General features: G+C 44.0%; 1 protein-coding gene across 6 annotated transcripts in view; it reads right to left on the bottom strand.

The window, feature by feature from the left end:
* The window catches only part of PNPLA7 (patatin like phospholipase domain containing 7), a 414014-nt gene that overhangs the window by 243249 nt on the left and 145343 nt on the right, over positions 1-25422 (bottom strand). For all 6 annotated transcript variants that reach the window (XM_038374480.2, XM_043499152.1, XM_043499151.1 and 3 more), the window contains 2 exons: positions 18511-18642; positions 17019-17142 (listed from right to left, as the gene is read on the bottom strand). In XM_038374480.2, coding sequence (XP_038230408.1) covers positions 17019-17142; positions 18511-18642 — 256 coding nt within the window. The remainder of the gene's footprint in view (positions 1-17018; positions 17143-18510; positions 18643-25422) is intronic.

Here is a 25422-nt window from a genome sequence, read left to right as displayed (position 1 = left end):
ATCTAGCTGCAGAGTGGGGTGGAAGACAAGCAGGTTAATGGGCTGGTTGACATGAACTCGGAAGAAACCTTCAGTAAGGTATTTCCAGTAGACAGGGAAGCGTTAGTACCACTATACGAGGCAGTGGTGAGACCTCATCTGTAATACTGTGTGCTATTCTGCTCTCCTACATTTAAGAAAAATGAACTCAAACTGGAACAGGTGCAGAGAAGGGCTACTAGGATTGTCTAGGAATGGAAAACCTATCTACAAGAGGAGACTTAAAGAGCTTGGATTGTTTAGCCTAACCAAAAGAAGGCTGAGGGCAGATATGATTGCTCTCTATAAATACATCAGAGGGATAAACACCAGGGAGGGAGAGGAGTTATTTAAGTGCCAATGTGGACATAAGAACACGTTTAGACTTGAAATTAGATGAAGGGTTCTAACCATCAGAAGAGTGTAGTTCTGGATCAGCCTCCCAAGGGGAGCAGTAGGAGCAAAAAACCTAACTGGCTTCAAGACTGATCTTGATAAGTTTATGGAGGGGAGAGGATGATGAGACTGCCCGATCTGCGACTGCTAGCAGCAAACATCCCCAACGGCCAGAGATGGGACACTAGATGGGGAGGGCTTTGAGTTACTACAGAGAATTCTTTCCCATGTGCCTGGCTGGTGGGTCTGGCTCACATACTCAGGGTCTAATTCATCACCATATTTGGGGTCAGGAAGGAATTTCCCCCCGGGTCAGATTGGCAGACCCTGCCGAGGGGAGGGGGGGGGGGTTGCCTTCCTCTACAGCATGGGACATGGGTCACTTGCAGGTTTAAACTAGTGTAAATGGTGGACTCTCTGTCACTTGAAGTCTTTACATCATAATTTGAGGACTTCAGTAACTCAGCCAGAGGTTAGGGGTCTATTACAGGAGTGGGTGGATGAGGTTCTGTGGCATGGGCAGGAAGTCAGACTAGATGATCATGATGGTCCCTTCTAGCCCTGAAGTCTATAAGTAAGTATTTGGGGCGGGACCGTAACATGACTTTTTCCTTAAAAAAATATTGTCATCAGGGCCCCTATTTCTCCAACCCATTGCGCCAACACGGTTATCAGAAATGCAGTTTTCATTGACAAACGGAGCAGTGAGCAGGTAGCCATAATTTCAAACAGGGGGCGGAAGAGTCTTGTGAGTATTTAAGGACCAGATTGAAGTCCCATACTGGAGTAGGGCCTTGGACTAGTGGATAGAAGCTCCCAAACCCTCTGAGGAATCTTGCTGTGGTTGGGTGGGCAAAGACAGAATAACCCTCTAAGAGTGGGAAACCATGAGGGCTGCCAGATGGACTCTTACACAGCTCTTCAAGAGTTCCAAGCTTTTTAGAGTTAGAATCATAGAGTATTGGGGTTGGAAGAGACCTCAGGAGGTCATCTAGTCCAATCCCCTGCTCAAAGCAGGACCAACACCAACTAAATCATCCCAGCCAAGGTTTTATCAAGCCGGGCCTTAAAAATCTCTAAGGACGAAGTTCCACCACCTCCCTAGGTAACCCATTCCAGTGCTTCATCACCCTCCTAGTGAAATAGTTTTTCCTAATATCCAACCTAGACCTCCCCCACTGCAACTTGAGACCATTGCTCCTTGTTCTGTCATCTGCCACCACTGAGAACAGCCGAGTTCCATCCTTTTTGGAACCCCCCTTCAGGTAGTTGAAGGCTGCTATCAGATTCCCCCTCACTCTTTTAGAGTTAGGCTGTAGTCCAGTATATCCAGTAGTGACGAGGCCATCGGTGGATCTTCCCACCATCCTGGGAGAAGAGATGAGGAGCAGTGTGAAGAGTGATCAGAGAGCAAACAGCCAGTTGCATTAGATAAGGAAACCACATTTGCCTGGGCCAGGTCAAAAATATTAGGATGACTCTGGCTTTGTCTTTATTTTGAGCGTAATTTCGGCTATTAGCGGAGAAATGCATACAAGAGAGTTGATGACCAATGAAGGTGAAAACAGTTGCCCAGGGATTGATGACCTAGTCCACCCCTTGCGCAAAACCGGGTAAATTTTTTATTTAACTCTGTGGCAAATATGTCTATTGGAGGGGTGCCCCATTGAGGGAATATGTGATGTAATATGCTGGGGTCTCTTTCCCACCCAGGATATTTTCTGTCTTATTATCTATCCCTTTCTTAATGATTTCCAACATTCTGTTTGCTTTTTTGACTGCTGCTGTGAAAGGCCAAAATCCATTAATGTGTACGTAAGATCTTGGCCATAGTCTCTGTTAAGAACTTTTCACATAGGCCCAAATTCCACAGCTGGTCTGAGGCCTGGGGCCTAGCTAACAATGAACAATATATGGCTAAGAAAAACAGGAGACAACTTTGTTTCAACTAGATAAGCAAAGTCAGCAGAACTCCAGATGGGGAGTAGTAATTGGGTGTTCTTATCATGAATTACAGACACACAAAACACTGAGAAGGGCCTCAAAGTCTACTCCGGTACAGGAAGGAGATAGTGAACACCCTCCTCAAATGCCTACTAGAGTTAAGGGAGAGGCCCAACATGTCAGTATGAGATATGACATCCTCCCCCTTCACAGATGCTAATCCTAGTTCTCAGAAACACAATGGTGAACCCTAAAAACAATTTCTATTGCCATGTACTTTTCAATGTCTTTTTGCTTTACCCCCCCAGGAATGTACCTGTTGGCCAACCGGAAGAGCTACCTCATTCCTATGGACCCTAAAATCAGGATTCAACCTACACATTTCAATAGGAATAGTTTGAGAGAAACACCTGTGTATTAGCAACATGTTAACCTCAGCCATGGGCGGAGCCATTATATAATCTTTCAGACTACTGGCTTATTGTGCTAATCTTGTCTTGCTGCTAGAACCTATCCAGGGGCTCGGGAACTCCCCCAGCCTCGCTTCTCTCCGCCCATGAGCACCCTATATAATCTATCGTAATCAATTGTTTAGCAGTGTCTCACTGAGCCTAATAAGCAAAGTGACACTCCGCCAGTGCTGTGGTAATAAACCCTCGTACTTGACTCTACATGGTGTCCATTTCTGTTCCTTCACACTGCACACTAAGTGGATGTTTTCAGAAAACTATCCTGGTGACTTGTTACTGTTTAGTTTATCAATTTGTTCCAAAACCTCCTCTAATGACATCTCAATCTGGGACAGTTCCTCAGATTTGTCATCTAGAAAGAATGGCTCAGGTTTGGAAACCTCCCTCACATCCTCAGCCATGAAGACCAATGAAAAGAATTAATTTAGTTTCTCTGCAAAGGCCTTATCGTCCTTGAGTGCTCCTTTAGCATCTCGACCATCCAGTGTCCCTACTGATTGTTTAGCAGGCTTCCTGTTTCTGATGTACTTGGAAAAATGTTTGCTATTACTTTTTGAGTCTTTGGAAAGCTGTTCTTCAACTTCTTTTTTGGCCTTCCTAATTATATTTTTGCACTTCACTTGCAAATTATGCTCCTTTCTGTTTTCTTCAATAGGATTTAACTTCTACTTTTTAAAGGATGCCTTTTTGTCTCTCGCTGTTTCTTTTACTTTGTTTAGCCACAGTGGCACGTTTTTGGTTCTCTTACTATATTTTTTTAATTTGGGGTATACATTTAAGTTGAGCCTCTATTATGGTGTCTTTTAAAAGTTTCCATGCCGCTTGCAGGGATTTCACTTTTGGCACTGTACCTTTTAATTTCTGTTTAACTAACTTCCTCATTTTTGTGTAGTCCCTCTGTCATAAATATAAAGGGAAGGGTAACAACCTTTATGTATGCAGTAACACCAACTCCCTCCTGGCCAGAGGTTCAGAGTCACTTAACTGTAAGGGGTTAATCAGTTCAATTAACCTAGCTGGCACCTGACCAGAAGGACCAATGGGGAAAGAAGATACTTTCAAATCTGGGGAGCTGGGGGGAAGGTTTTGTTTGTGCTCTCTTTCTCTTTGTCCTGAGAGGGAACCAAAAACAGAGACCAAGCAGGTAACCCAGCTCCTAAAAAGACTGTGAAATGATACATCTAAAATTACAGAAATTGTAAGTAATAGCAAGGAAATACATTAGATTATCTTTTGTTTTAGCTTGTGAATTTTCCCTATGCTAAGAGGTAATTTTATTCCTTTTTTGTAACTGGGAAGCAGAGTCAGAGGAGAATCCTCTATGTTTTATATCTTTTTATTTACCCTGTAAAGTTATCTTCCATCCTAATTTTGCAGGTGTGATTTTTACTTTTTTTTTTTTTTAAATAAGCTTTTTAAGAACCTGATTGATTTTCAGTGTCCTAAAAACCAGGGATTTGGTCTGTCCTCAGTTTGTTAACCTATTGGTTGATATATTATTCTCAAGCCTCCCTAGGAAAGAGGGTGAAGGAGCTCAGGGGGATATTTGGGGGGAGTGGGGGTATAGGGCTCCAATTGGCCCCTCCCTGAACGTTTGTCTAAATCACTTTGTGGTGGGAGCAATAACATCCCAAGGACAAGGAAAGGAATTTGTGCCTTGGGGAAGTTTTTAACCTAAGCTGGTGGAATATAAGCTTGGGGATCTTTCATGCAGGTCCCCACATCTGTACCCCAGAGTTCAGAGTGGGGAAGGAACCCTGACACCCTCTTTCTGAAATTAAATGCTACAATGTTGGGCTGCTGTGCTGTTTTTTCCCACCCCAGGGATGTTAAATTTAATTATATTATGGTCACTATTACCAAGTAGTCCAGTATATTCACCGCTTGGGCCAGATCCTGTGCTCCACTTCGGACTAAATCAAGAATTGCCTCTCCTCTTGTGGGTTCCAGGCTAGTTGCTCCAAAAAGCAGTCATTTAAGGTGTCAAGAAACTTTCTGTCCTGATAGCCTCTCTAATCTCCCTGAGCATTTCACAGTCACTATCACCATCCTGGTCAGGTGGTCGATAATATATCCCTACTGCTATGTTATTCGAGCATGGAATTACTATCCATAGAGATTCTGTGGTATAGCTGGGTTCATTTAAGATTTTTACTTCACTTGATTCTACACCTTTCTTTCACATACAGTGCCACTCCCCCACCAGCATGACCTGTTCTGTCCTTCCGATATATTTTGTACCTTGATATTAACTGTGTCCCATTGATTATCCTCATTCCACAAGTTTCTGTGATGCCTATTATATCAATAACCTTATTTAATATGAGACACTCTAGTTCACCCATCTTATTTAGACTTCAAGCATTGGTATATAAGCACCTTAAAAACTTGTAACTTTTTAGCTATCTGCCATTACATGATGTAATTGAATGGGACTCTCATTTGACTGGTTTCAGAGGGGTAGCCATGTTAGTCTGTATCAGCAGAAACAACGAGGAGTCCTTGTGGCACTTTAGAGACTAACAAATTTATTTGGGCATAAGCTTTCATGGGCTAAAACCCACTTCATCAGATGCATGTAGTGAAAAATACAGTAGGCAGGTATATTATCCGGAGAGATAGGCCTGTGATGACGATCCAGTTGCATATGCACCAATTCCAAAACTTGACAGCCTTGGTACAGAGGGAGGGGGATCTTGCTCCTCCTTGGCATTGAGTAGCATTAAATCTAGGATAAGTTTCTCCAACCACCACTTTTTTTGGCACCAGGAAGTACTTTGAATAAAACCCCTTCCCTCTGTTCTACATGGAAACTGGTTCTATAGCTTCCAAGCGTAAAAGATTGTCTATTTCTTGACAAAGCAAACTCTCATGAGGGGGATCCCTTGAGCGAGGCAGGAAAAGGAGAGGTTGTTGGTGGAAGTGTAGTAAAGTAGATGGTGTATCCTGTGGAGATAATCTCCAAAACCCACTTTTTCATAGTGATTGACTCCCAAGCATTCCTGAAGTGGTGAAGGTGGTTGCCAAAGAGAGGAAGGCTGGAGAATCAGTGCAGCTGAAGAGGATGAAGATGGCAATTCAAGCCCTCGACCAATCTGTCAAAATTGCTGCTTGGAGATGGACGGGCGCAAGGTGGGAGGCTGTTTCCTTCTTTGGAATCTCTGCCTCTTTTGTTATGGTTAATACAACCTCTGGGAGGTAAGGAATTGGGCAACGTGGGATGTCTGGGCCATTTGCAACTTGCTGAGCTTTCATTCTAAGCAGGTGTGTAAATACCAAGAGAATATAAAGTAGCACTAGAGGCTTTTAATGTTCGCAGAGACTCATCCGTGCTATCTGCAAACTTAGATCCATCAAAAGAAGATCCTCTACAGTACTTCGGACTTCTTTTGGGACTCCAGAGAGTTGGAGCCAGGAAGCCTTTCCCATAACTACTGCTGTAGTAATTGAACAGGCAGCAATATCAGTTGTGTAAGGGGAGGCTTATGGGGCTATTCTGGCAAGTTGATGGCCTTCTACAACAATTGCCTTGAACCGCTCCCTGTGCTCTATTGATAGGTGGCCCATGAAAGAGTTCAGTTTGTTATAACCTATGTGATTGTACTTTGCCATTAATGCTTGATAATTGGCAATTCTAAATTGTAAGGAGGCTGAGGAATAAGATTTCCTCCTCAGTAAATCTAGACGCTTATGGTCTTTTTATTGAGGTGTGGTTTTAGCATAGTGCTGTCTTCCACATTTATTACCTGCATCAACTACCAAGGAGTTAAGTGAGGGATGGGAAAACAAAAATTTTGAATCCTTTGCTGGGAAATAATACTTCTTATCCGCTCTCTTGCACGTAGGCAGAATAGAAGTGGGGGTGTGCCAGATGATCTTCACTGGGTCCAGCAGAGCCTCATTAACACACAGGGCGAGTGAGGGATATCAAGCAGCTTATGATGAGGCTCTTTCACCTCAAGAGGACTTTTCAAGGAGTCTGCAACTCTCTTGATCAGATCCTGGAAGTGCTTAAAATAATCCATCAAGGATGGAGGAGGAGGAATGACTGCTTCATCCAGAGGTAAAGAGATGTTGGCTATAAGAGAAACCTCTTCATCAGCTCTAGCTTCCTGCTCCTCAAAGGATTCCTCTTGAGGGCCATGTCTCCTGGAGGGAGCAGTGCTGCAGGTTGCCCTTCTCTATGGCGGGTGGTGCAGGAGGCTCTGGAAACCTGTTCACAGTAAGCTGCCCCACGGTCCCAATATGGCCAGGGAGGAGGTACATAAGCCATAGGAGGAGGCACCTAAGGGCACTCATACCAGCAAGGCATCAGTGGCAATTTGTGCACCATAAGTAGTTGCAGCTTCAGCAGAGGCTTCTGAAAAGGGGCCAATATAGCAGTGAGAGGGAGAACCCTGAACTGACACTTGAGACACCAAGGCAAGGTCTTCATCAGAATCCTCTTCCTCAAGCTCACCCTAGAATGGTGGAGCATCGGTACTGGCTGAACTTCAGGTGATCTCGACATTCTTAGTACCAACAGCATGTTGGAGAATCAGCATATCAGATACACCCACATCCCAGTGGAAACAGAACTCCTGTGGTACCAAGAGTGTTATCAGTACCAAGTCTGTACTCTTCACCAAGGTGATCATTGTCTCAGGCGCTTGGAGGGAAGCACAGTTGCTGACGGTACCAAAGGTCTCGTCTGCCGCAAGGGAAGTGCAGTTAGAGCAGGCTTCATCGGTACCAAGGAAGCAGAGAAAGACCTCTTTGTGCTGCCTGGATCCATTCCTCTAGGGTACCATTGATCCATAGTACCAATGATCTCTCTGGCCTGAAGCTTTACCATCTTTTGGTCTTGCCATAGCCCTGGATACCTGATTGGAGAGCTGGTGGCACTGGGGTAGCTAAAGATACTGATGATCTCAGCTTTTTAAGAGGTAGATTCTCTAGCTGGTGAGCTAGGGGCATATTCCTTTGAGGCTTATGTGAGGAGTCCTGTGTCCTCCTCTTAGATGCCCCAGAGGTATGGGGCTTCAAGGTCATGGAGGCAGCAGACTTTCACACAAACCAGCGTACAGAGGGGGGTCCCTTGGCCTGGGTCAGAAGCCAGGCATAGAGAGCTCTCCATCATGAGGAGACAAAACTTTATCTCTCTGTTTTTTCTGACTCTTGATTTCACCGCCACACAAAAGTTGCACTTCTGGGCAAAATGCGATTCCCTAAGGCACTGGATGCAGTAGAAGTGAGATCATCTCCTGGCACGACAGACAAGGTTTGAAGCCAGGAGAATTGGGTATAACCTCCCAGTAAAGAACTAACTAACTAGTATCTATCTAAATACAATATGAGAGAAAATAAAATAAAAAAATTCCCAAAAAGATGAGATAAGAAGCTGTACTACTACTATTTACTAACTATTGAAACTAACACTAATACTATGACAATTAATAAGAAAAGAGGATAAAGCTGAAGAAAATCCAACAGGACAACCACCGGAGCTCCATCTCAGGCTGAGGCAGTTGAGAAGGAAATGAAGGGCGGTTCTATATAACAACTGCATGGGGCACAAGACTGACTGACCTGAATGTGTGGGCCGAACAGACACTGCTATGAGAAATCTCTGATCCAAGGGGCAGGGGGCACTTGCGTACCTAGAGTGGAGCACAGGTAGGGACACTATTTGAAGAAACTGAATTATGAAGTAAGTCTACAGTATCTGTCCACATTATTAGAGAAAGACAGAGAGAAGTAAAAGCTTGTTCTTGACAGGTTTTTCCAGTTTGGGGGTTGTTCTGTACATTGTTTCTATTTCTTCACTTCTTCGGTCACCCTATAGCTTCCTTCCAACAAGAGAGGAGGAAGGCACAGCCCACTTGTAAGATATATGCTGCTCTTTCATTTTGCTCCCATCCCCTTCTGACCTAACATATAAGGCAACAGCTCTGATCTCCAGAGGTTGTTTCCCCCTTAAACCACCAGGCCAGGCCAACCACCACAATCTTTAAAATGTCATTAAATTCACCTTCATAGACAGAGCATGTTATTATCTCGCTTTAATGCTGGTTTTGTTATTTTTGTGAACACTGGACTAGATGAAATCTGCATTTATATGGCACAACTTGCTCAAACTGTCAAGTGTCACAACAGTTGTTTTTTCAAATACTTTTCCAAGACTTCTACAAACCCTGGGCATTCAACTACATTTTCACAGCAGGTTAAAAAAGTTTTCACAGCTTTTAGGATTAAAAATTCACTGCATCTCTTAGAAAAACTACTCTGGATTCTTTTCACCTATTGTTTCTTTCCATCCCAATAAATTAAAACAAACAAAAAAACCCACTTTGTTTAAGGCATCAAATCATTTTGTGCAGCCTCTATGGACAGCAAAAAAACATTAAATAGAACACTAAATTTCAGAACTGTCCTAAATTGGACACCAAATTATGAAGCTGTGGTCAGTTTACCAGATGTCCACAGCCAAAAGAAGGAAAGAAAGCTACCTATTTTCAGATAGCAGGATTTCAAAAGAGTTATATTGCATCAATACACGAACAAAATTATTATGGCAAATGTAAAAAACTATCACAATTTGAAATATTTTTTCCCCTGAGAAAAGTCAAGTCTTAACCAAACTAAAAAAGTCATAAGGATATGAGTTTTATGTGATAATAATCATCATCAATAAAATTTTTTTTAAGTCAGAGTTCCTTTGTTTTACCAAGACCCCCATTATTTTAACTTACATCTTGAGGGACACTTAGTTAATGTCAGAGGGAGATTAGCAAACTTCATTCTGTGATGCTACTATAGATCCACCTACCCTTTGGTTCATAGCACTGTGATAAGGGAACAGTATGAAAATATAGCAATTAAATTCATTGACCTAATCATTAAAAAGCGTCTTCTTGAACAAATGCTGCACACTAAACAGATTAGGAGAGCTCATAAATCAGTCAAACCATAGTTCATCAACACATGGAGTCAGACCATACAATTTTTGAGAGACAAGCTTCAACGACAGCAGTTGATGCAGTTCCAGAACTTCGTTAACGAAGAAGGATCCTTCAAAATGCCATCAATGCCAGCTAGCGTCTCTCAAAGACAGCCCCAGTGAGCTGGTTAAGTGTTTCTTTCATATAACTGACACACTCAGCCTATGAAAGAAAAGGAGTACTTGTGGCACCTTAGAGACTAACAAATTTATTAGAGCATAAGCTTTCGTGAGCTACAGCTCAATGCATCTGATGAAGTGAGCTGTAGCTCATGAAAGGTTACGCTCTAATAAATTTGTTAGTCTCTAAGGTGCTACAAGTACTCCTTTTCTTTTTGCGAATACAGACTAACACGGCTGCTATTCAAACTCAGCCTATGCAAATCCTAACATAAGGTTAACAAATTTGGCAGTTTCTGAGCTGTTCATAACCTCCTGAATCCGCAGTGTTCAGCAGCGTCTATAATTCTGTCAATTTAGGGAATGGCTCAAATTTTGAGTGGCCATGAGTTTGGTCTACTGGACATCATAATGAGCTGGGAACGCGCACCTTACCACTAACGGGCAACCTAGGCGAGCCATAACCCTTCCATGTTTCAAATTATCCTTCTGTAAAATGGGGATAATACTTATCTATCTCTGATGCTTCATGTTTTAAAAGTCTTTTGAGATTATCCGAATAAAGGCATTAAACAAAATATGCAAGTTATGCTAATCATTTTATCCAATGCCTGCAGTGCAGAATACCACATACTCCCCTTTGTCACAACGATCCAAATTGCATATGTCTGCTTCCTAATGACATCTAGAATTCTCAGGTTTTTTCATTCTTTTCACTTGATTCCCCCAATTATTTATCTTCTGCACCAAGATTACATCAGCCTTCTCAGCATCACAAGGATCTTCTGGAACAGGGATAAGCAAGCCTTTTAAGAAAGGGAAAATACAATTGTGCTGATGTCCTCTGCAAAGAAATGTCGCAATATTCTCAGCACTCCATCTAACGCTTGGAGGAGGATTTGTAAAGATGGCCACAGCATCAAGATTCATTCAACAAATGGCAGCATGCGTCATTGGGTTCTGGAAAATGTGGGCAGGAAGGAGTGGATGATGTATACAAAATCACAAAAGTCCTTGAATGACTCATGGCACCAAATGGATACAGAAAAGTGCCTTGCAACTTGGATACAAATATTTATGTAGCTGTGCAGACATTCACCAGCAAATTTGGTACTGTTATAGCAAATATGTGCTGGACTCCCCATTGTAATCAACTTCTTTCACTTCTCACCAAAAGAGCAAACATTATTTGAGCCAGCACAAAATGTGCTGCCGAACCTGGCATTGCTCACTTCTGGGCAGAAAGTTTCTGGGTTTAAGGAATCCAACCCATCACCACTCAAAGTACTTTTCAGAAAACCAGAATTCGGCTCTAAATTCCATAAGTTTGACATTCAGATTTATGGACCAAAAGTGTTGGAAGACAGCAGGAAAATGTATGCACCTATTTTTATTTGTAACTTCTATTGCAATTGACCAAGACTTATTCCTGAGGTCTTTGAGCTTATTCTTCACAGAATTAGGTACAATCAAGTCAGAGACCTTAATCTTACCAAAAGAGGAGGTTACTACCTGTAACTCAAGATTCTTCAACATGTGTGGTCCCTATTTGGATTCCAAACGTGGGTATAGAAGCACGCCATGCGCCAAAGCCAGAAGATTTTTGTAGCAGTGCCCGTCAACCCGCATGTGCATTGTGCGTCCCCCTTGTATTTGCAACCGAGGCTACAATAGGTCATGTGAGTAGACACCTCAAAGAGCCTCAACTGGAAGAACTTCTAGTTACAGATGAGTAACCTCCTCTTCGAGTGATAGTTCCTATACAGATTCCAAACATGGGTTTTGAATTGCGAGCAGTGATCAGTGTGGAGGTGGGTGTGAGGACATGCGAGGAAGTGAGATAAAGTAGTACAGCGTGGCCTATGGCTGCATCTTTGCGACTTGACAAAGCCCTGGCTGGGATGATTTAGTTGGGGTTGGTCCTGCTTTGAGCAGGGGATTGGACTAGATGACCTGCTGAGGTCTCTTCCAACCCTGATATTCTATAATCTGCAGCTACCACCAGGGCGATGGTGTAGTGAGATGTGAAGATGTGAATGGAGCACCACGTTGCTGTGTGGCAAATGTCTTTCAACGGTACATCTGCAAGGCAGACAGATGTAGCTGCGAGGCTCGTGTAGAGTACACCGTGACTCCAGCCAGTGGAGGGATGTCGGCATGTGTGCAATATTTATGGATGCACTCAGAGATCAAATTGGAGACTCACTGCAAGGAAAGGGCTTGTCCTTTGCTATGGCAATGGTAATAAAGAGTCTTGACAATACTTGAAAGGCATGGGTGCATTGGTGGTAGAATGTCAGAATACATCAGATGTTGAGGGAATGTAGTGTTCTGTCCACATGAGAGGCATGGGGTTTAAGATAGAAGACCGAAAGGTGAATGCACTGATTCAGGTGGGATTCTGACACCACCTTCAGGAGGAATTTTGGGTACAGCTGCAGCTAAACATTATCTTTGTGGAAGACTGTGTTGGGGGGGAGGGGTTGTCAGCTTTATGGCTGCAGTTCACTGACCTGTCTTGCCGAGATAATGGCGACTAAGAAGATTACCTTCATGGAGAGGTGGGAGAGAGAGCATGTGGCAAAGGAAGGATGGTTTTGTGAGTGTGGCGCTATCTAAGTTAAAGGTCCCAGGAAGTTGGGGGTTTGAGCACTGGTGGGCAGGAATGCTTTGCAAATGCTGCAATGGGTGGCGACATGCAATACAAGCAATGTTGGTGCTTGTTGCTCACTGAAAATAAATGCAGGCAGGATGCACAGTTCTTGAAGCCAGGCTGACAGGGCACAGTCCTCAGATAGGGATGTTTCAGAGTAGCAGCCGTGTTAGTCTGTATTCGCAAAAAGAAAAGGAGTACTTGTGGCACCTTAGAGACTAACAAATTTATTAGAGCATAAGCTTTCGTGAGCTACAGCTCACTTCATCGGATGCATTTGGTGGAAAAAAATTTTCCACCAAATGCATCCGATGAAGTGAGCTGTAGCTCACGAAAGCTTATGCTCTAATAAATTTGTTAGTCTCTAAGGTGCCACAAGTACTCCTTTTCTTTTTGCAGATAGGGATGGGAGGAGAGTTGTCCCCCAAACAGGGAAAAAACTAAACTAACTCTATGAACTGCAAGGAAAAACATCCATCAAGATAAAAAGATAACTATTTTCAACTATGTACAGATGAAAGGGCAAAGAGCGCTCTCTTAGTGGAGCTACAAGTAAGGAGGAACAGGGGTTCCGACTCCAGCCATGCAGCAGTTAAGAGAGAACTGGAGCAGCATCAACCCGCATGGTCTATTATAGCCTCAGCTGCAAACACGCTGGGGAGGGGAACACAAATGCAGGTCAAAGGGCACTGCTATAAAAACCTTCCGGCTCCAGCACATGGCATGCATGTGCATCCACATTTGGAATCCATATAGGAATCATGTAGTGGGGCATTCACCTCGCTCTGGCCAAGTAAAGGTTAAAAGCCAGCCCTTGGGGCTGGAAGCCAATCAGAGAAGGCTGGGATGCAGCCAACCAGGGCCAGGCTGGACCTTATAAAAGGTCCTTCTCCAGCCTTGGAGAGAGAGAAAGACTGGCTGCCTGCAAGCAGAACAGGGTACCTTGGATAGAGCAGTGCTGGGAGGAGTAGGAGAAGCTGAGGCGCTCCAGCCTGACGAACTCCCAGACTGAGGCATTGCTTCCAAGGCCTGAGGAGGTCCTGGGGCTGTGGGGAAACAGCCAGAGAAGGAAGAGGCAGCAGGTCCAACCCCCTGGCTCATGACGAGTGGCCACTTCAGACTGCAGTTTGCCCCTGAGGGAAAGGGTTAGATGAAGACTGGCAGAGGGTCACTGAGGTGAGGTGGGCTTAGGGGACCAGGGTTCCCTGGGGAGGGGAGGACCTCAAGTGTGGGAGCACTGCAGTGGGGCAGTACCTAGGAGAAGGGGCACCGCAGGCCAGTGAGGGATGCAGGGTCAGTGGCGGAGATTAACAGGAAGTACGTACCAGTAGAGAGACACTGGCCAGCAGGAGGCACTGCGAGGCTGGAATCAAGCTAATTCATGTACGACTAGCAAGAGGCACCGCAGCAGTGAATGTGTGCCATGTCCACTTCCTGGACACTATGGTGCTAATAAGCGATGGTCACATAAACACCACCTATATCGGAAACCTACTGACCGCTATTCCTATCTACATGCCTCTAGCTTTCATCCAGATCACACCACATGATCCATTGTCTACAGCCAAGCTCTACGATATAACCGCATTTGCTCCAACCCCTCAGACAGAGACAAACACCTACAAGATCTCTATCATGCATTCTTACAACTACAATACCCATCTGCTGAAGTGAAGAAACAGATTGACAGAGCCAGAAGAGTACCCAGAAGTCACCTACTACAGGACAGGCCCAACAAAGAAAATAACAGAACGCCACTAGCCAGCACCTTCAGCCCCCAACTAAAACCTCTCCAACGCATCATCAAGGATCTACAACCTATCCTGAAGGACGACCCATCACTCTCACAGATCTTGGGAGACAGGCCAGTCCTTGCTTACAGACGCCTCCCAACCTGAAGCAAATACTCACCAGCAACCACACACCACACAACAGAACCACTAACCCAGGAACCTATCCTTCCAACAAAGCCTGTTGCCAACTCTGTCCACATATCTATTCAGGGGACACCATCATAGGGCCTAATCACATCAGCCACACTATCAGAGGCTCGTTCACCTGCGCATCTAGCAATGTGATATATGCCATCATGTGCCAGCAATGCCCCTCTGCCATGTACATTGGTCAAACTGGACAGTCTCTACGGAAAAGAATAAATGGCCACAAATCAGACGTCAAGAATTATAACATTCAAAAACCAGTTGGAGAACACTTCAATCTCTCTGGTCACTCGGTTACAGACCTGAGAGTGGCTATCCTTCAACAAAAAAACCTTCAAAAACAGACTCCAACGAGAGACTGCTGAATTGGAATTAATTTGCAAACGGGATACAATTAACTTAGGCTTGAATAGAGACTGGGAGTGGATGGGTCATTACACAAAGTAAAACTATTTCCCCATGTTATTTCTCCTCCCACCCCTCCACCGTTCCTCAGACATTCTTATTAACTGCTGGAAATGGCCCACCTTGATTATCACCATAGAAGGTTTTCCTCCTTCCCCCCGATTCCTGCTGATAATAGCTCATCTTAAGTGATCACTCTCCTTACAGTTTTCAGAGTAGCAGCCATGTTAGTCTGTATTAGCAAAAAGAAAAGGAGTATTTGTGGCACCTTAGAGACTAACAAATTTATTAGAGCATAAGCTTTCATGAGCTACAGCTCACGGCTGCTACTCTGAAACATGTTACAAACCATCACTCGAAGAGGAATATATGCTTTTGCCATCTCCAGGATGGATGAAAACAAGCTTCACCACAATCTCCCAAAGGAAAAAAAGATTTGACAGAGTGCTTAGTGGAAAAGGTTGCCACATACATGACATGTAACGCTGTGAGTTGGCATCATGCCTTCACCAGATATAGTCTTGAAGTCAACAGGACTGTTGAGCTAAAAGTAACGCTGCTCTCAATGATCACCAAGTATTGCAATTCCAGAGGTGGGGGTCACAGGCATTGTAGCAAGACCTCCAGCAATTTCTGTTCTCTCTCTCTTTCTGACTCTGCACTTACTGCTGGAACTCCATAACCTCACTGCAGATACCCATGCTGTCCAGGGTGGATCCAGTAGGGGCGAGCACCAAGCACAGTCTACGGGGCTCCGGCAGATATGTCTGAGGAGTGTAGGCCTCCCGGCCTAAGGAGGGGGAATATTGCTACCCCAGGGGTGGGATGGTAGGGGGACATGGCCTGCCCAACTCCATCACTTCCCAGCCCAGGTCCCTAACAGTGGCACAGTGGTTCACCACTGGGTAAGTGGGGATCTGCCCGCAACACGCTGATCTTGTATCAGACCAGCTCTCGACCAGACAGTTTCCCTGAGCTGCTTCCTACTCTGCCTCTTGAGTGTACCTGCAGCCAGCAGGCATCCTCAGTCTCCCTGGGATATATCACCCAGGGTAGTAGGAGCAGCTACTCAGCATCAGGAGTGGCAGGGCTCTCTGGAAGCTCATGCAGGCCCTCGGGGAAGCCGTGGTTCTCCTCAGCATCCCGCTCCAGCAGCAGGAAAGACATGTCTGTCTCCCTTGGCGGCTCCCTCTCAACTGAGCTGCTGGGCCAGCCTTTTATACTTTCTCTTCCAGTCCCGCCCTCTGTTCCGGTATGCAGGTCATGGTCATCCCTGGCTCCACCCACCAGGCGACTTGTGGCGCTCCCTCCACATCCGCCTCTGAGGAAGGCCACACCTCCTCGCTACACTACACTTTGTAACAAGTGTTTCCCACCTGCAGTTCCAATACCCACTAGGTTATTTTCATTAACCTATATGCTATATGCTGCCTATATGCTGCTGCTATTGCCTTTAAGTAGTGCCAACAAGATGTTGTAATATCATTTGAACGTTCTGTGTCTCAAGGGAGCTCACATTTGGCAGGCCTCCTAATGGTATGTTGCATTTGCACATCTATTTATAGACCGAACTGTTAGTCCTCAACAGCCAGAACAAACAGGAGAGGGTTTGAATTGAAGCCTCAGCATTCAGAGGGCCCCTTGGTTTAGGTTTAAGACAGGCAAAGTGCCTGCACTGCTCTGCTGGACGTCCTTTTCATATTTTAACCTGAGTACTAAGAGCAAGCAATGAACAGAGGCATGTGGGAGAGAAAGTAGTCTGACGTGGATATACACTAACATCAAACCAGCTCTTTCAATTACAAATGACACTGATTTAAAGAAATCTGCACAGTGCACACATACCATACCCTTTACAATGTCAGAAACAAAACAGAATAGTAGCAAATTGAAAAGAATATGAACAGCTTACACATGTACTATCCTGCCACAGAGCTTGCTGGTAGCTCTTTCAAATAGCTGACAACCTCACTTTCACAAGCCAAGACCAGCAAGTTGTTACGATCAAACCTATTAACGTATTTGTTTGTTTTGTTTAAAAAGCCAGAGTTTTCTATAAAGTTCAGCAAGTAAAGTCTGAAGCTGGTTCTTACCACCCCGATTAGGTCTCCTCGTCCATATTCACCAGTCAGTTGTTTTTTCCCATCATCCATCCTAATGACAGAACGAAGTCGACCATTCAGCACAATGTATGTGCAATCTGACTTGTCACCCTGCCTGGGAGAGAACAATTCATACTATGAATTAGTGGGGTGTCTGTGCTCAGCAAATGCATTCAAAAAAACAATTAACTAATCAGCTCTATGTAAATCTCTGCACCATCCTTTAGTAGCTCTGCTCTCTACAGAGATGAGAGTAAAAACATTTACTGAACAATTAAAAAAAAAACAACCTAACCACAGATTTGTCAAATGCAATTAGCAAACACCTTTCATCTTTTACTATATATAATCAACAACTGGTTGGTTTTAGGACACCAGGCAGACAGCTGGAATTTGAACATTCCCTAGCAAAGCAAACAGGCTTCAGGAAAATCGTTGAACTCTGGGAATAGGGCAATTGTGCAGAGAGAAGAGAACAAACTGTGTGGGTGAGTGGCTTGACTCAAACCTCAGCCTCCTCTTCTGGTGGGAGAGCCTGTGCACAGTGTGAAGCTGTAGCTTTTGCCTGGGTTCAAGCCCAACTGTAGATATGGTAGAATGATGTTTGGCATTCAGGTCTCCAGCACAATGAAGGATACAAGCCGGCCTTAAAACTTTGATATTGGAACCAATACTAGAGCATAGCCCTGCCATATGATTTAAAACAAATTTCCCCATCAACACATGATGTTTTCATGCACTGACCAAGTATTTGAGAATTCTATTAGTAATGACATTGCAAAAGCTTGAATCTACAAAAAACTAGAATTACAGTTACCTGCTATTTCTACTAATTGCAAATCAGAGCTTTGTCCTCCCAGCCTTTGCTTTCATGCAGTGGATCAAATTTATACCACAGCTAACTCTATAAATCTAATGGAGCTATCCAAGGAGGAATTTGGCCCAGTACATATATTAAGTGCTGTAAAGTCAGTTTTAATTTACTGTTAGGCAGACCTGAGTTCCCTTTCAGTTGGTTTATTTTAGACTGTAAGCTCCTTGAGGCAGAGACAAGTTTTTATCCTCTGCATACGCGGAAGAATTTACTGGCAAACAAAACCTGTCTATATGAATTGTTATTGTCTCAGTAATCTATATGTTATCTGTTCTGCTACATCAGAAAGGTACCAAAAAATTTAAACCAAAACAGCATGCAGGGATTTAGCATCCCACTCTCACTATTGTAAATGAAAACCACGAGGTTGAAAAGTCCTTAAATACTATGCTGATGAGCACAAGAGAAACCCCTCAAAAGACAGACAGATGAACCATTCATACACTTGTTGATGAGCTTGCCCCAGTGAGCAAGCAGTGTGACTCCATGGGGGATGACAGTTAGGTAAAGCACTCTTTTATTTATTTGTGTATGACTTTGAAACCTTTGATATCATTCCAGGAGGGGTATTGGAACTTACAAAACATGGGCATTTTGCTCACATCTCACCTGTAAACAGCTCGTCCAGCCTCCACTTCCATCCAGTCCAAGGCAAAGTCAATCTGCCTCACAAATGAGGACATCCTCTTTACAACACTGTGGGCCACACCCAGCACTACACTTGGCTGCACCCGCATTATCCTAGAAAAGAAAAACACAAAGCCACCTAAACACTTCACTCAGACAGAAACAAACACAGACACCATCCCCAGAGCAAACTGCAGTCGCTGCAGGTGCAACGCAGGGCTTCACAACAAGAATCAGGTTAATGGGTTTTCACTTTAGAAATGGAATAAAAATACAATCTGCATAACTACTGCTCCCTTGGTGCCAAGACTCCAATTTTCCATGGTACATTATGCACTGGCCTCCCCCCCCCACTCCCTCCTTCCCACCCACCCACCCACCCACAGTGAAGTGTTTAAGGAGATTCTCTCTCTTTACAGACAGCGGCACACTACTGCATTTTTTACAAATCTCACCCCCTTGTGCACTTGGATGTGCCATGTAGACAAGCCCTGAGAGTCTTACTAGGTTTGGCAGTTGACCGTGATTTTAAAAATAAAATTAAAAAGACAGAGACCTGCACCCTGGATGACACAGTGCTCACTATTGGAATTTCAGTGGCTTTAAGTGGTAATTAAAGCCCATACACTCAAACAATTGACTCTGAGGGCAAAAAAGTTAGCCATCCACAGAAGGAGTGGGATCCACAACAGCTAGTTCCATCAGAGCCTGACAAAGTAGCATACCTCTACAATGTCCCTGACTTTGGGAATGGCTGCACTGCAGCTAGGAGTGAGCCCGGGAAAACAGACTTGTGAAACAGGGCTTGAGCTAGCATGCCACAAATAACAATATATGTTGTGGCTTGTGGTGGAGTTCAGGTTCTCAAATCTAGCTGGTCAGATGGGCTTCAAAGCCCAAGCCCCAGCCCACGCAATAATGTCTACACTGCTATTATTAACGAGCTAGGTTGAGCCCTGCTAATGCAAGTCTGTCTACCCCGACTGGGAGGCTCACTCTCATCTGCAGCACAGAGAAACCCATTGAGGGACATCAGGGATTTTAGATTTAAAATCCTGCACCTTTCATGCAAAGCTGGTGTCTCCTCTTGTCTTCCATGGAAAATTATTCACATTAGAAACAAAGAATCATGAACCTAACGTTACAGAAAGTTACTATAACACTAAAGGAAACATCCCTCTGCATTTTAAGTTTTCTGCATGAATCATTCCTTGGTGTCCCTAATTTGGAGGTTTTAATCACAGGCTTGGGTGTTGGCGGGTAGAGATGAATGTGCAGAAGTTCTATGTTTGTGTGTACCCTTAACTCACACACACTTACAGAGTCGGAGAACTAGTCAGAGGGCAAGCAGTGCTCCAATACAACAGCACTAGAGAGAGACCAACTACAATTAGTCTTTGAAAAGCTGGGTTGGTTCCCTGAGCACGTGCGTGCTGCTTAACAGGCTGCTATGTGGCAGCTTACAGGGAACTTAGGTATGTATCTTCTTTGGTAATCCTGAAACCTGTAACCAGGAAGCTGGTCTCATCACCATTGCCGTTGACACTGAGCGGGCTGCTGCATCAGCGGCATATAGTGCAGTCTTATGGTGGTTGACACTATTATCTTCACCACTTTTACAAGACTAGGATAAATTTTGTACAGTGTACGTCTTGTGAGGTATCATTTGAAAAGTCAATCTGCTGAATATCATTATCCTGTGGAAATATGTGTAGCAACATTATATGTGAAGTTATCAGACTCTGCTGTATGATTATTACTAAAACATGCTGTCCACAAACCAGAGACAAAGACACACTGGCCCCAGCCAGGTGTCAAAGAGCTATCACCTGCTTAAGCAGCCATTCTCCAGCGGGGTAAAGGTGACAACAAGAAATTTACATTCCATCACAGAGACAATTCAAACCTCATGTCCACAAGAGACTGTTTTGTCACCATGACACAGAAAGGATGTTTCTAGCACAAGAAACTGAATTAAAAAGAGGGGAGGAAAAGGCTTGTCTTCACTCCTCCTCCAATCTCTCTGATCATGACATCAATAAATACCTGAAGGACACTGAACTCAGGGGGAGGGGTCCCAAGCTGAAAGGAGACCTAGCCTGTGAAATTTACCACAGTGTATGGTGAGGAAAACCTTCACTTTGAATTCTGTTCGTTAAGTTAGCCATTAGCTTGCATTTTACTTTTATTTTCTTTTAGAACCAATCCTGACTTTTATGTATCATCACTTTTAATCACTTAAAATCTATTTTTCTGTAGTAAATAACTTATCTTATTGTTTTATCTTAACCAGTGTGTTTGGATTCAAGTGTGAGAGAACCTCCATTTGGGATAATAAGGTTGGTGCATTCTGATTTTCCTTTGATGAAATGACAGACTTTCTATGAGCTTGTACTGTTCAGAAGAGTACTGAGCAGCACAAAACGCACATTCCTGGGGGAACAAGGCTGGGACTAGGAATTTGCAGGTGACACCCAGTGTGTAATTTATGAGCGACTAGTCATAGTGCTTATATGTTTAGCTGGGAGTGAATTTGCATGCTGAAGGCTGTGTGAACAGGGCACGTGTGGTTGTTCTGACAGCAAAGCAGTGTAAAAGGCACCCCAGGCTAGAGAATTAAGGGGACATAGCTGTTCAACAGTCCAGACTGTACCCTGGGTAATGTCACCCTCTGTCCTCGCTATTAGCTGACCTTCACTGATGATGGCTTGAAACTGTTCTTGTTCGATTGGCAGGAAGTCAATAAAAGCACTATGTTTCCAATAATTGGTGTGGTCATATTTGGCCATTAGGGCCTGGAAATTTGCATCCTGATCTGCAGGGTTGCAGAGGAATACACTTTTCTGCTGAATAGATCAAATCTTTTCCAGTCCTTGTCGTAAGCGATAGACTAAGTATGGTGCTGTCTTCCACATGCATTGACTATGGAATTTGATGAGGGGTGTGAAAATAGAAGTCCACATTCTTTGCCTTGGACATAATATTTTTTTAATCGGCCCTTTTGCATGTTGGTGCTATGGAAGCCAGTGTGTATCAAATAATCTTGGTGGGATCCAAAAGTACTGCACTGACTGGGAGGCAATCCTTGATGAGGAGGTCATATGCATTATGTCTAATAATTTGTGATGCAATTCTTTTACCTCTATGAGGGGAATCTAGAGTGTTTTGGTAATCCTCTTAGTGAGGTCCTGAAAGAGTTTGAAATCATCTGACATTGATGGTGGAGGGGGCATCACAGCTTCATCCAGTGAGAATGAAGAGACATTCATTGGTGGAGTAATATCCTCTAGTCTGGCCTCCTGTTCCTCAAAAAAGTTTCTTCTTGAGGTTCTGGGGCTCCAGAAAGAGAGACTGAAGGAAATCGCCTTGCTGTCTCTCTATAGTAGACATGAGAGTCTCTAGCCTAGAAGAATAACTTCTGCAGGCTGCCCATGGGTCCCAGTATGGCCACTTGGGTGGAGGAAAAGAAATGGGTATTGGCACCCATGGGTGTCTGTACCAGGTAGATTGAAGCTCTGAACAGGGATGCACTTGGGAAGGCCCTGGGTGTTGTTCAGGTGGGCTTTGGTGCAAGGCTAAGGAGAGGTTGTCATTCTCCTGTCTGCCTCTTTGCTGGAGAAAGGTGGAGCCAACACGGGGGCTGATGGTGAGTGTCCTGGTACCAAGGGTGATCCTGAAGACCGAGATGTAGTCGGTACCAGAGCGCAGGTACAGAGCAGTGGAAACTCTGGCATCTCAATAACGAGAAGGTCTCTGGAGAAACAAAACTCCTGTGGTATTGTGGTGGTGGGCGATTGGTACTGCTAAGGTTTGTCTCTGTTGGCTTGTCAGTACCGAGGGAGTCAGTGGAGGCAGAAGCCTCTTGTGAGATGAGCAACCAGAAGAGGGCTCCTTGGACGAGCTCAGTACGATAGACTTATGTGCTGGTGCCGAATTTGCAGAGGCAGTACAGTCTCTGCTTTTAACTCTGTCAGACGGTGCCGATGCTTCTCAGCTTGTGCCCTTCGGGTCTTTAGTACCTGTATCCAAAGAATCATGAGCCTTATGGGTACCGTGCCATGATACCAAAGTCAATGATCTTGCCAGAGATCTCCTTTGCCTAGTCAATATCTCAGTTTGGGGACTTGTAGCCCTTTTCTTAGAAGCCTTACAAGGGGAGTTGGAAGATTTACTCTTAGGTTCTCCTTCCTTGAAGATTGATGGTATCGGGGGATGACTGTTGCTCAAGGGGAGTCTCAGAACCAGGATCAGAGGCTGGCCTGAGGGAACTCTCCATCATGAGGAGCTTAAGTTTTAACTCACAACTCTTCCTTGTTCTGGCCTTTAATTTTTGGCAGAAGGTGCACTTCTGAGGAATGGGAGCCTCTCCAAAGCAGGAAGTACAACATGAGTGACCATCGCTGATCAGTATTGCCTCTCTACAAGAGCCGGGGGAGTAGGGCATAACCTTTGGCGGGGAGGTTGGTCCCCAGAGGGGTAGGAAAAAATTGTCCACAAGGACAGGGAGAAAAATGAAGGTATTAAAAAAAAATGATTTAAGAATAAATGGATGAAAATACATTTTTAAAACAGAAACTCTACTAAATACTATGAGAACTGAAACTCTACAGCTACTATAAAATTCAAGGCAAAAAACTAATCTGAATTGGACTGCTGATTGCTCCATCTCAGGCCAACAACAGTTGAGAAGGAACTGAGGGCAGTTTTCCTGCACAGCACTAGACAGCCTTGAGGCAGGGCACGAGACAGGGAGAGCAATATGCAGGCCAAATAGACATGGCTATCCAAAATCTCTGATGAGAGGCGCAAGGACACAGGCACACCTACAGTGGAGCACACACAGGGACACTACTCGAAGAAGAAGTATGCAATTTCTTGGTTGGGAAGAACAGACACTGTCATAATGAATATTCTGCCAAGGATATCTTTCTTATTTCAAAATCTTTCTTTGATGACCCCAGATAAAACTCTAGAAGGAATACAGAGGATGTTGTTATAATTTACATAGAATAAGAAAAGACCAAGAGTGAGAGCACATACTTTGTACAGTCCCATTAAACAGGGTAGCCTAGCTGTTCCAAATATTCTATGGTACTATCAAACCAACCAGCTCAAAGCAGTAGCGGGGGCACTCTAACCCAACCAAATACTGGGTCTTCATTGGACAAGAAAATTTCAGCAGTGTAAAGATTGCTATTGTCATAAATATAAAGGGAAGGGTAACCACCTTTCAGTATACAGTGCGATAAAATTCCTCCTGGCCAGAGGCAAAATCCTTTCACCTGTAAAGGGTTAAGAAGTTAAAGTAACCCCACTGGCACCTGACCCAAAATGGCCAATGAGGGGACAAGATACTTTCAAATCTGGAGGGGGTTTGGTCTGTCTATGTGATGATTTTTGCCAGGAACAGATCAGGAATGCAGCCTTACAACTCCTGTTAAATTAGTAAGTAATCTAGCGAGAAAATGCGTTAGATTTTCTTTTGTTTAATGGTTTGTAAAATAAGCTGTGCTGGGTGGAATGTATATTCCTGTTTTTGTGTCTTTTTGTAACTTAAGGTTTTGCCCAGAGGGATTCTTTATGTTTTGATTCTGATTACCCTGTAAGGTATTTACCATCCTGATTTTACAGAGGTGATTCTTTTACCTTTTCTTTAAATAAAATTCTTCTTTTAAGAACCTGATTGATTTTTCATTGTTCTTAAGATCCAAGGGTTTGGGTCTGTGTTCACCTGTACCAGTTGGTGAGGATTATTATCAAGCCTTCCCCAGGAAAGGGGATGTAGGGTGTGGGGGGTTATTTTGGGGGAAGACATCTCCAAGTGGGCTTTTTCCCTGTTCTTTGTTTAAAATGCTTTATGGTGGCAGCATACGGTTCAAGGACAAGGCAAAGTTTGTACCTTGGGGAAGTTTTTAACCTAAGCTGGTAAGAATAAGCTTAGGGGGTCTTTCGTGCAGGTTCCAACATCTGTACCCTAGAGTTCAGAGTGGGGAAGGTACCTTGAAAGCTATACTACCTACAGATTAATTTTAAAAAAAAAATTACACCCTTCAGAAATTTACACACATCCTTTAGCAAAGACGACTCTATGGGTTTGGGACACAACTAGAGGTAAGATCATTTCTTTTCTCTCACCAATGACACCCATTGCAAATAATCCAGATCTTAACCTGAACTGCCAACCAGAGACCTTCAAAGATTAGGAAAGCCCTTGAATACACACAGTTGGCCAGCTATTCAGTAAAGACATTTTTCTAACTTATTTAGAGACCAAAACTAATTTTAATTGGCCCACTCTCCCCTGCTACCAATTCTGAAGCACTTCGAGAAGAGGAAAGTGAACAGGAACAGTCAGCATGGATTCACCAAGGGCAAGGCATGCCTGATTAATCTAATTGCTTTCTATGATGAGATAACTGGCTCTGTGGATGAGGGGAAAGCAGTGGACATATTATTCCTTGACTTCAGCAAAGCTTCTGACACGGTCTCCCACAGTATTCTTGCCAGGAAGTTAAAGAAGTATGGGCTGGATGAATGGACAATAAGGTGGATAGAAAGATGGCTAAATTGTTGGGCTCAACGGGTAGTGATCAATGGCTCCATGTCTAGTTAGTAGCCGGTATCAAGCGGAGTGCCCCAAGGGTCGGTCCTGGGGCCGGTCTTGTTCAATATCTTCATTAATGATCTGGAGAATAGCATGGATTGCACCCTCAGCAAGTTTGCAGATGACACTAAAATGAGAGGAGAGGTAGATATACTGGAGGGTAGGGATAGGATACAGAGGGACCTAGACAAATCTGAAGCAAAGACAATGAGGCAGGCAAGGAGGCTGACGGTGCTGTAGGCTAGGAGAAGCCCAGCCTGAAGCAAATACTCACCAGCAACCACATACCA

This window comes from Dermochelys coriacea, chromosome 16 (assembly GCF_009764565.3).
Source record: "Dermochelys coriacea isolate rDerCor1 chromosome 16, rDerCor1.pri.v4, whole genome shotgun sequence".
Lineage (NCBI taxonomy): Eukaryota > Metazoa > Chordata > Testudines > Dermochelyidae > Dermochelys > Dermochelys coriacea.
This window is presented reverse-complemented; position numbering and strand designations above follow the sequence as displayed.